Genomic DNA, 12,252 nt, shown 5'->3' with positions numbered 1-12,252 from the left:
GAAAATAAAAATGCATCAAATTATGATGCAGAGTGCCCAGTGAGTCCAGACGTGGAGAATGTGGCTGGAACCCAGGTTGGACTGGGGGCTTCTGACTCTCTCCCCAAATATAGCCCTTTGGACCCACCTGTGGACAGTATTGCCTCTGCAAAGCATGCTGGGTACACTTCCCTGACCTCTTGTAGGCAGGCCCAGACTTGTGCGCTTGGTGGCTTGACCCTGTCCCCAAAGTACAGCCTTGGATGTTGCACCCGACACATCTTGCACGGAGTGCAATGTGCCTGTGATGAAGGAAGCCAGAACTTTCTTTCCAGTGTCTTGCTGCTGGGGAGGGACATGCACTGTCCTTCTCTACTACCCCACATATTTCAAAATTATTGTGTCGCTAAATTTAAGAATAAGATCCATAGCAGGAATATTATAAATGAGTAGAATTACATTTAATTGGCATATAATTACTGAATTCTGAACTAAAGTTTCTTTTCTACAAGGGCAGAGCCCCAGGGCAGTGGGTTTTATTCAACCTACGTTCTCAGAAGTGAGTTGTACCCCAAGTTCTGACCCAGATGCATCCGTGCACCTGTGTGCTGGGAAGAGGGGCCTCCACAGAGGAGGGAGGCTATTGAGACAGGGCCTGGACGTCCACCCACCTTGTGCAATGGCTGTCAGCTGACATCCTCCGTGGGATGCAAGCCTGTGGGGAGCGAAGGGATGAATGAATGAATGAATGAATGAACAACTCTGTAGGATTTCTGTTCACTCCCATATTGATTGGGAGCTTCACCCCCATATTGATTGGAAAAACGTGAACTTGGAAAGGGACCCACAATCCTGGACGAGTTAGTGAGCGGGTGCCAGGTGTGTGGTGGTCTGCTGGCTGGTTGGGCTCCCCCGTGATGTGGTTCCGAGGTGCTGGTGGTGGCGTGAGTCCGGGTGCTCTGGTCCCGTGTGAGTGCTCCCCGTGAGTGCTCCCCGGTTACCCTGGCAACTCCCGGGCCCCCAGGCAGATCCTGCTCGGCTGTGTCAGGCGACTCCAGGGTTCGGGTACATTTCAGTATTCTTCCACGGTTAACTTTCCTTGGGAAATATAGCTCTTAGCTCTCTCTGGTCAGCGGAATGATAGACGGTTTTCCTTCGCAAGAGAAACTAATGGTGGTTTTGGGGGAAATATTTCCGCGTTGTGTTGAGCAGAAATACTACAAAAGTGTCGACTTACATTTGATCACTTTCTTCCCTTCACTGGCAGAAGCTGGGGCCATGACTCCAACATCAGGAAGAGTCAGGGGATGTAAATAAAATATGACATAAAATTCTGGCGATGTGACTCAGTTCTATGTGGCAGAATTTCTGTGTCCAAGGGAGGTATGGATTGGCACGTGTATCTGTAAACGTGCCTACGTGTGTGCCGCTTTTCCAGTTCTTTTAAATTTACATTACCTGTGTTCGTCATTTAATTTTGTATACGATAAATGTTTTGCATTTTTATAGGTATTTTAGATAGGTATTATTCTAAAAATTTTTTTTGTGAAATGATTGGTCTGTCTTTCATGAGATTGGTTAATGCTCGAAAGAAGATGCTAAGACAGGGAGGCCTGGGCGGCTCCGTCAGTTAAGCGTCTGCCTTCGGCTCAGGTCATGATCTCAGGGTCCCGGGATCGAGTCCCGCATCGGGCTCCCTGCTCAGCGGGGAGTCTGCTTCTCCCTCTCCCTCTACCTCTTCCCCCGCTCATGCTCTCTCTCAACTAAATAAATAAAATATTAAAAAAAAAAAGAGAGAGAGAGAATGCTAAGATAGGCAAGGGCTCTTAGAATCTGGCCTAGACTGGGGATTTCACTATGCCCCTCACCAAGGGGGAGACAGGGACCTTCAGGGCAGGGAAGACCCAGCTTTTACCCGCTTTATGTATGGACAGCCACATACGATTTCTTCTCAGGGGTGGGTTCTGTGGCTGGGAATTCTGCAAAGGCTCAGTTTTCAAACCAGGACTGAATGAACTCCTGGTAGCCAGCTGGACGGTGCTCATTCTCTGGCAGACCTTGGATAGCACGCCACCCTGCCTGGACAGTCTGTAGCAATGCCAGGGCTAAGAGGCGGGATCCCCAGGCGCCCAGCCAAGGGCTCCTTCCACTACTCTGCAAGGGGCAGGTGCAATCAGACCTCCTTGTATGTTCTCAGTCTCCAGCACTGTGTTTGCCCGGGAGAAGAAGGTGAGCAGAACGTTTGCATTGCACGGAGTCCTTGCGGTGGGCAGGGGCAAGCGTTTATCTGGAAGCCAGGCATGAGCTCTGACGAACAAGTGTGTGTGTTTCTAACTGGATCTCTGCTGTTTTCTAGGAAATACAAAAGATGTGGTCCTCACCCCTTCAGCTAAATTGTGAAGGTCTCCGCAGGAATCTTTCTAGCTCCTTGGAAAGCTTCAAGAGCAGCCTGGAGCACGCCACCGAGTGGGACTGTGAATGCCCGCCGCTGTTGGACTTGGCTCGGCAGCACGTGCGCACGTACGTATGCTCTTGGGCCCCCTGCCCGCCCCCGTGTTTTCCTTCATAAAGAAGATGTCTTGAGTTTCTAAATCTCAGTTTGTGAATCTCGGACCATATAGCAATAGCAAAGTTTTCCATGACTGTAAGTTTTTCAGTGGTGAAATATACGAGCGGCATTCGCGCTCAGGCTAGCTTTACGGATGATCAAGATGTGAGATCAAAGATCCGAGATTGTAATACGGTGTTCAATATGTTTTGTAAGAGCAGGCAAAGAGCCTTCAAACTGCCTTCTTATTGGATTAATTTTGTTGTGTCCTCCACGTGCAAACCAGCGGAAGGGGAGGTCGCATACTTTGTATTCTGCAAATGACTTATGCACAGAAAGAAGGGTCACTGACTCCTTGATATCCCAATTTCTCACGCGCTCCGTGATCTAGTCTATCCGTTCTTTCCACACTTATGAGGACCCACTTCTCATGCATTGTCATCCCCCTGACTCACCCTGCCAGGCAGGGGCTCCAAGGAAACAGTGCCAGAGTCGTGACAGTTGTGGGCATTCACGCTTAGAGGGCGTCAGGAGATGCAGTGTGTCTGATTATCTGAGGAACTTTCTGGAAATGTGATGTCATCCAGCTCATCTCCTGGGAACGGAGGCAGGATTATTCACTCCCGCCTTGTTTCTGGTGTTTTATCTTGCCTAAATTCGCTTTAATTTTCTGCCATTTTAGGTTGGCCCAGAGCCTCGAGAAGACCTGGTTGTCTGGGAATCCCATGCTGACCTTTCTTAGCAATCTCACAATGACGGGCGGTAAGATGTGCTTCCTCCAGCTTTGCTCAATTACGAATGAAGTGTGCTTTCTCACACAAACACGTTAGTGAAGTAGAACGTACAAAGGGAAAATTGCGCTGTATGTGACAAAGTATTCAGAACTTGGCTCTTCTGATGTATTTGGGGTTAAGAAGGAAAGTTCTGGAATTCTGCCGACCAAAAAACCAGGAGCGGGGAGGAAGAGAAACTTTTGTGTCGTCCTGGCCCTGCCTCCCCAGACAAGCCATGAGCTGTCTGTAAGTCTCTGCTTTCCGTCCGCTCTATCTGTACAGTTCCTAGCACCAACAGGCCAGGTGCGGAGAGTTCTGGAAACTCCTTATGTGATCCTCCTCTTGGTTAAAATAAAGCGGGATAAGGAAATACTTGGAGAGAATGAGTTTTCTGCAGGAGCTGATCACTTCTCTAAGAAGAACATCTTTCTGGAGCAAATCCTAAAATACGCGAGTCTCAGAGAGAGTGGTCAAGTGAGCAGGAAAGCCCACACACCCTAGGTCTGTTTTATTTCGGTATGACTGATCTCGGCTCCTCCAGAGGGGAGGACGCGGCTTCACCCAGTGTTTATTACCGGCTGCATGATCCTTGCCAGGGTCCAGTATGGATTCGTGTTTTCACAGTCAATAATAGCTCGGACATTTCTTATTACAAGATTTCCTTCCTTTTGATGGTTTTTCAGATGTAAAAGTCAAAGATTTGATGCAGAACGTCTCCAAGCTAACCCACGAGCTTCGCTCTTCCATCCGCATCTCAGACGAGACTATCCACAGTATTCTAGAAGCCAACGTCTCCCGTTCACAGGTGCGGAGCTTTGTCATCTCTGCCCCCCCAGCCCCCCAGCTGGCCCGGGCTAGCGTGGCGCTGTGGTCCCCTGTCCCCTGCCCCTCCCGTCCTGTGCTGAGGGGCTAGCCACGGGTGGGAAGGAAATGGGAGGGCAAGCCAGGAGCCAGAACCTTGGGATCTTTAATTTCCTAACATTGTCTTGTTGGGGTCAGAAAGGATAAAATTGGCAATGATACTGATTACAGTTATTCCCAGCCTTGATGCACGACACCCCCCAGGGGCCCCAGCTTCGTTAGGTAGGGGTTGCAGAATTCTCAAAAATATGCAAAAACTCAAACACGTAGAACGCTCTAAACGTCAGCTGTGCTTGCCTTTAAGTCGAGGATACCCGTGCCCTGACTGATATCGTGTGCAGAGGGGCTGGCTTATTGCGCAAGTTGTCGGGCAATGAGCTGTGTCCCCTCCTTGGAGGCCAGGGCACAGGGTCAGCGCGCACCGAGAGGAGGGCTGGTGCTGGGTGTGGTTTGTGCACAGAGGCGGGGATAATGAAGCCATGCCTCCCACAGCTGGTATCACCGGATCCTTAGCTCATGGTGAGATAGCCTTTCACGCATTTCCAGCTGTCGTTTTACTTTCTGTACTGAGAACATTCCGGAAGCAGTACCAGTGAAGATCGCACTCTAGGGGACTTTTTTCATTGACAATCAGCGGGGCCGCAACAGACATTTAATTTCATGCTGATTTTGGTTAGCTGGGTCCCCATACAAGCTCTGACAGGTACATCAGTTACGGGCACACCTCGTTTTATCGTGCGTAGCGGACAGACTCTTAGAGATTTTAGGTTTGTGGTACCCTGCATCGAGCGAGTCTATCCGTGCCAGATTTTCAGTAGCATCTGCTCACATCGTGTCTCTGTTGCATTTTGGTAGTTCTTGCGATGTTTCAAACTTTTTCATTATTATTGTATTTGTTACAAAGACCTCTGAGCCGACGTTAGGATTCGCTGAAAGCTTGGATGGTGATTAGTGGTTTTGAGCAATAAAGTATTTTTTAGTCCAGAAATGTGCTTTTTAAGACATAATCAGCAGCTATTGTACACTTAATAGACTACAGTACAGAGCAAACATAAGTTTTACGTGCACTGGGAAACCAAAAAATTCGTTTGACTTTTATTATTGTGATACTTGCTCTATTGTAGCGGCCTGGAACCAAACCGCAGGATCCCTGAGGTGCGCGTATTATTCAGAATTCATCTGCGTTAAGAAAGACATCAGTTAGAAGTCAGGAACCCAGAATTCAAATTATAGTACCACCAAGTTATTTATGGCGAGTCCCCCACTATCTGTCTTCAAGGAAAAATCCCAGAGGTGGACACGCATGGGGGTGTCAGGCATGAAGGTGGGGTGCAGAGAACACCTCCCGTGTTGCCCTGTTTAAAAGCAGCGATTAGATTCAGTTTGAAATCTTCAGTTCCTGGAACTTGTAATGGGGGGCGGGGGGCAAAGTTTTATAATACTTGGGTTTAGGCTCCACAGTTAAATTTTTTTTAATTGAAGTGTAGCTGACATATAATACTAAATTAGTTCCAGATGTACAACATAGTAATTCACCACTTATATGTATCACGAGACGCTCTTTTCTTGTAACTGGAAGTTACATTTCGCCCATCTCTCCACCCACCTCGCCCTTGGCAAACGAACAAACAAGAGTAGACCACAAAAAAGAGAGAAACGGACATGATCGTCCGCTCTTGTGATGGCAGCTGCCCGAGGCGGCCAGCGGTCAGCAGGTGTCACTGGTGATCTATCCAGGGAAGGCTGTGCCTGCCAAGCATCTGGCCCCGGCTCCTTTGCGTTGCTGTGTCTTGCTCCGCCTCACTGACGATGTAAGCCATTGTGGTCGCCTAAATAGCTGGACCGGTAGGTAATAGGGAGGTGTATTGCAAGCTTGCATTTCTGCTCTTCAGCTAGATGATGAAGCTATTTGCTTTGCTCACTAAGCATATCCACGGACCCACCTGTGTCCACAGATCTTAGGAAAGGAATTCGTGTCTGGGGAGGGGACCACACTGTGGGGTCTGGGTTTTTTTTCTGGACTGCCAGGCTGACAGCAACGCCATGTTTTTGGTGGTAACCTCGATGTCTTCCTCCCTGGGCTTGTCTATCCTACTTTCAGTCAGTTTGCGAACTTGCCACATGAGATTTTCAGGTGGCGCACAGGGAATATGCAGTGGCACTAGAGCCCTGGACAGACTGCAAGAACCCGCATGCATGCATTCATTCAGTCACTGAAAACCTCCCTTTCCACTAGGTGTCCTTCCTCAAGTGCTAAGGGAGCGAACGTTCCAGAACCTTCGATGCAGCGGCACACAAATAAACACATGCTGTGCGGGGAAGATCACACGTGCAGGGCACACATCAGCGGCGGGGACAGCGGTGGGAACAGGTGGTCACACTGGGGCTCAGGTGGCCATGCTGAGAACCCACGGGTGTGAAGAGCCACGTGGGAGAGGCTCAGGCTTGGAGACTCAGGGCACAGGGTCAGAGGCAGGGAGGCCAGGAGGCCGGAGAGGAGGCTGATCCTGGGCCTCGGATCTGGCTCCGGAGAGCCTGCTGCAGGTGCCCACGGGAAGTTCTGCTGCCCTGCGGTGCTGTGTTCTTTACCACCAGCAGCAGCGCCCGTTAAACCGAAACCACAGACTTGGTTTTGTGGGACCCTGGGATCCGCCTGGCCTGCCTGTGTCCTGGGCTTCAGTCCCCCACAACCCGCTCTGTGAGGAACGCAGGTACTTTATGCTGCGATGACCTGTTGTTGTCTTCAGAGCAGCTGTCACTTCCTTCTTTGTATTCGGCCGTGTTTTGATTCTTTTAAAATTAGCAACGAGGTCAGAGTCAGGACCCACATAGACTGGGAGTCTGTCTCCTAGCCCTTTATTTTCTTCTCCAAACAACTGAGCACCTTAGGACGGCCTGGGAATTCGGACGCCATCTGTGGTCCTCAGTGGGTTTGTTCCTCCTGGGGGGTTCTTGCGGAGGAAGGTAGGGACGGGGCCCCAAGAGAGCTCTCATCTCTTTGGGGCGGCTCCTAGGAGGGAAGGTATTCTCAGACTCTGTCTTACTTTGCTTGGGCAGAGGTGCTTGCACCTCTTGCTTGAGGCTTGTTCTGTGGGCATCATGAGCAGCTGACCGGTGCGGTTTGGGAGCAGAGAGATGCCCGATGGGGTTTGACCTAACACCTCACATCCCATTTATTGCAACACATGGAGTTTGTCTGCTGAAAAACTGCAACATGTAGTTCTTGGTGTAGCTCACTCTGGAGTAGACACCTGTCAAAATCTGCTTTTTCTTTTTTTTAAAGATTTTATTTATTTATTTGACAGAGAGAGACAGCGAGAGCAGGAACACAAGCAGGGGGAGTGGGAGAGGGAGAAGCAGGCTTCCCGCGGAGCAGGGAGCCTGATGTGGGACTCGATCCCAGGACCCTGGGGTCATGACCTGAGCCGAAGGCAGACGCTTAACAACTGAGCCACCCAGGCGCCCCAAATCTGCTTTTTCTTGCAACCCCCGCCCCCCACCCCGCCGCCCTCCCTTCCCCCCCAGAGAAAAAACAATAACGTGTGAGTGGAGTTGAGGGTCTCTGGCCCACGAGGAGGATTCTGGCCAGGCGTCCCCTGGAAGACAAGGCCATCTGTGTGGGGCATCTTATCCTGGAGGCTGGGTTTCCCCCATTTCCCACAAGGGACCCCATCTCTGCTGCTTCGGGCTGGATTTCTGGTCCTTTTAATCCGGACACCTCAGCCTCTCTGCCACCTCTAAGCGCAGACACGTCCCTCGCTGCTGCCGACGGGGTACATCTCTCCCTGCTTGCACTGATGTAAATAGTTGTGAACCTGTTTTATAGGATTTGTGCTGATCTCTGCCAAAGTACCTTCTGCTAGTGGCAGTCAATAACTCTGAACTTCCTTGAGTCTTTAATCCTGGCTCTGCTTTGCAAAGTGTCATTCGTCTCTCTCAGCCTTGCTCGTCCCAAAGGAGAGGAGCATACCGAGTGTGTGTTCATTCAAGTCATGAGTGCAGAGGGTTAGCCGTGGCCCCGACAGGGGCCACCACACCTGTTTAGCAGCTTGTCTCTTAAATCAGCCGCCGCACGTAACCTGGGGGCCTGGCAACGTCCTAGCCTAATAACTGTGCTGTCCAAAGGAGATAATTCTTCACTGATGGTGACTCTCCCAACATGCTTTGTGGCAATTGCCGCTTTGTCCAAGAGCTCCTGGATGACCCACGGTCAGGATTCATCCAGGCCCTGACTCTGTTGGGCGCTGCCAGTTCCTAGGGTCTGCTTTAAGAAATAAAGCTGAGGTTGGGGCGCCTGGGTGGCGCCTCGGTTAAGCATCCGACTCTTGATTTTGGCTCAGGTCACGGTCTCAGGGTCGTGAGTTCGAGCCCCGCGTCAGGCTCTGTGCTGGGTGTGGAGCCTGCTGAAGATTCCCTCCTCTTCTGCACCCCCCATCCCCCTAATCTCTCTAAAAAATAAAAGAAGAAAAAGAAATAAAACTAAGGTCGATTTCCTTTTCTCCATGACTTCCTAAAACCTGTAGATAGTAGCCCCAATATCCTGTCTGGAGCCTGGAGAGGGGAAAATGTTCTGGAAGTGGAGACAGAGAGCCAGGTGGGAGTCGTGTTCTCCCCCCCGGAACTGCAGCGAAGCCGGGGTCTGCCTCAGTGGGCGAGGGGGGCGGTGACCTCTGCCCCAGGGGCCAGGCTGCGGCTCGGTGCCGGGCAGAGGGTGGCTCGTGGACCTCAGACACAGGGAGAGAGCGAGGGTAAGGACCCAGCTGCCCTCAGCCTTCCTCTGGAGCCCTTCTGTCTGGTCTGCCGTCCCTCCCAACAGGTCCGAATAGCTTGCTCCTGCCCTCGATGCCGGCGCTTATCCTTGCTCGTAGCTCGTCATCGCCTGAGCAGATCTGAGCCCAGCCGGACACTGGAGGCAGAGAGCCCCGCCGCCCCTCTCTGCCCATGGAGGATGGAGTGTTTCCCCTCTGCTCATCTCACTGATTTTGCTGGCATCACTGTGACACGGCCAACTCGCTGTCCCCATTCCCAGTCCGTCTACATCACTGGTGGTGTTTCCTGCCTGGTCGTAATTAAGCAGAGAGCGGCCGTCCCTCTCCATGCTTCCCTGCACCCCTCATCGAAAGCTGTCAGCTGGGCAGAGCCGAGGCCGTCCCCGAGGTGCGCCGGGCTCCCAGTGCGGGGCCCTGCCCGTCCTGGATCCCAAACACGGATGTGTCGGAAAAAACATCAACACCTTGGCCTCCCCATTTCTGATAAGTGGCCGTATCAGCCTAAGCAAAGCCATGGTTCGCTTTGATGAGGACTCATACGTGGCCCCTCCAACCCAACAAAACGGAGTGTTATTTCTGTTTCTTTACTCCTGCTTCAGGTGCCTTCCACGTAGGAAAAATGGACACAGTGAGATTTAGGAAGATAAAGAGTAAGGTTTAGAAGACACAGAGGAGTGGATGCAGATATGCTCAGGGCGTTGCTCACTGCAGCATGGCCGGAGTTTCTGGATGATGGGCACGGGACCCCCGCATTTGGTTTAAATAGATGTACAGAAGTTTTTAAGACATATTTTTGTCCTGGGACAAATTCTAGGAGTTGTATTGACTGTGACCCTCCCTGGGGGCCGCCGGGTGATGCTCTAGATGGTAGCTAAGACCAGGCTCCAGGGCAAACACGGATGGGCTGTCATTGGCCGGTTCTGGTCGATCCTCACTCAAAGGCCGGGGGGAAGTCTCTGGGGTTGTGTGGGCTTGGATGGATCCCATTTTCAAGGAAAATTTCATATAGAAGCCCACGTTATGGAAGTGATCAAAGACAGGCTGCCCCAGTCAAAGCAAATGTTGGATGTCCGTACTCCACCCATCACGCCCCCTCTCTGCATGTGCCCTACCCCATCCCCAAGGCGACTACTCTTCACCCCCAGGAGAGCACATTTGAAAACAGTGGCATTGAGGAAATCTTTCTCAAGTTGTGTTTGCACCATACATGTCCCATACGGAAAAGGACTCTTTGGTTAATTTAAGGTGTGAAAACACTCAATCAAAGATTCAAAATGTACATCAGTGTTAGCATCCTAGCCATTTGTGATGGTTAATTTTCTATTTCAAGTTGGTTAGGCCATGGCACCCAGGTATTTGGTCAAGCACCAGTCTCACTGTTGCCGTGAAGGTATTTTTTAGATGAGATTAACATTCACATCAGTGGACGCTTGAGTAAAGACCATGATGTGGGTGGGCCTCGTCCAATCAGTTGAAGGCTGTGATCGAAAAGACTTTAGGTCCCCAGGGGAGGAGGGAATTCTGCCTCCAGACTCCAACTGGAACTCATCCCTGGGTCTCCAGCTTCTTGGCCCACCCTGCGGATTTTGGACTTGCACCTCCACAATGACTCGAGCCCGTTCCGTAAAATACCCGTAAACACATAAACACATAAATGCGCATCTTATGGGCTCTGACTGATAAACACGATTGATGCCATCTTCTATTTCTTAATGATTTTCCTGGGCTCTTTCTGGTATTATAGGAAGGCATCTGATGAGTTCTGCCTGCTCGTGAGACTCCTAATAAATGAACAGTAGCTTTGGTTCACAAAGGGTCTTGCTTGGTCTGAATGGTTCACACTAATCATACGCATCACAGTATACATAGAAATGGGAAGTCCGTTTTTGAAATTTTGCTTTATGCCCTGTCCTATCGTGAAGGTCGTTAGCTGAAAGCCATACGCAAACGGAGACGTGCTCAGAACCCCTCCCTGTGGCGCGCGCGGCAATACCAGATGTCCTCATTCCTCCTCTGAGGGGATACGCTTTTTCTTTTCAAAAACCGTTTTTGGAGAGCTGGTTTTCATTTTGAAAATGGACGAGGAAGAGAATAGTTTCACACCGACAGCTGAAAAACAAAGGTTGAGACCTTGTGTCGGGGGAAGAGTCAAAGGCTGTGGGGGCCCCTCGGGGTCGACGAGGGTGGAGGGTCCTGAGGTCCTGCCTCCTGCATCGTCAGAAAGGGCAGATCGCTTCAAAATTGGAGAATAATGTGCACATTTTAGAGGCGTTTCCACTCGGATGTTTGGAAGCGCACAGAGGTTTGGATTCCGTGTATTTGTATGGGTAAATCCTCAGCCCTTTGGGAGAATGGGCTTTCGGGGGGGGGTCCTCGCTGAGGAAGGGCTGTGCTGGGTGCTGCTGGTGCCAGCTGGACTCACCTCTGACCCTCCCGCTCCAACGCAGGTGCTCTTGAGTACCCTCCTGGTGGCCCAGGCTGGAAGGTGTGATGCAGACGTTCTCCGCCTGCTGGTGGCACTTCCTGAGGACCGGAAGTCTTGGTTTGCAGCCAAGGAACTGTGTGGCCTGCCCGGTCCCCACGTGTATTCTCTGATCGTGTCCATGACTCAGAACCTGAATCTACGCAATGTCATTTACAAAGTAAGGGGGTGACCGTGGGGGGTGGCCTGACTTGGGCCTCGTGACGTCCGCAGAGGGGCGGCAGGGGGGCGCCTGCAGACCCCAGCGGCCTCGGCCAGTCTCCGTGTCTCGTGTGCGCTGACTCTGGGGTGGGGCTCGGAATCAGGGGGTGCTCAGGAGACCATCCGGGGCATCCCTGGGGTCAGGCCCCTGGGGACACTTGGCACAGCGTTGGCAGCCCTCAGTGTGGTCAGCACAGGAGGACCCACCAGGAAAAGCCCTCCTCACCTCGGTGCCAGGTTCCCCTCCTCCTTAAGGACCCTTCCTGCGGTACATCTGGGGAAGCTGGGTTCCTCGGGCCAGGCCCGTGCCCTGCTCTGAGTCGGGAGCTGCTCCCACCCCTCCTTGGTCCTGGCCTTCTCTGCCCCATCATGTCCTGAGACCCACAGCCTCTGTCCTGTGAGGGTTATGTGCCCGCCTCTGCCAGAGCCTGTCCAGGAGAAGGTGTGCCGACGGCAGGGAACACGGGGCGGGCCCTGGTCACCTTGGGAACCAGCTTGTAACCTGCCCCACACACTCCTGCACACAGTGGGGTGAGGGTGAGGACGGTCTGAGAAACCCAAAGATGACAACGTGTGCGGGAGAGAGTTGACAGTGGACGGTGAGCACGGCTGACCCGGGGACACCCCCGATTACCCCTC

The 12,252-nt window shown here is 51.8% G+C and overlaps 1 protein-coding gene across 1 annotated transcript in view; it reads left to right on the top strand.

Annotated features, from left to right (window-relative positions):
* ABCA13 (ATP binding cassette subfamily A member 13) overlaps positions 1-12,252 on the top strand; it is a 369,210-nt gene that overhangs the window by 106,699 nt on the left and 250,259 nt on the right. Inside the window, exons 21-24 of the mRNA XM_025853136.2 lie at positions 2,336-2,499; positions 3,210-3,289; positions 3,984-4,105; positions 11,378-11,572. Coding sequence (XP_025708921.1) covers positions 2,336-2,499; positions 3,210-3,289; positions 3,984-4,105; positions 11,378-11,572 — 561 coding nt within the window. The remainder of the gene's footprint in view (positions 1-2,335; positions 2,500-3,209; positions 3,290-3,983; positions 4,106-11,377; positions 11,573-12,252) is intronic.

Source organism: Callorhinus ursinus, unplaced genomic scaffold, assembly GCF_003265705.2.
Source record: "Callorhinus ursinus isolate GAN/ISIS: 27379988/994484 unplaced genomic scaffold, GSC_fseal_2.0 scaffold60, whole genome shotgun sequence".
Classification (NCBI taxonomy): domain Eukaryota; kingdom Metazoa; phylum Chordata; class Mammalia; order Carnivora; family Otariidae; genus Callorhinus; species Callorhinus ursinus.
Note: the sequence above shows the minus strand (reverse complement) of the source record. Positions and strands in the feature narration are given on the sequence as shown.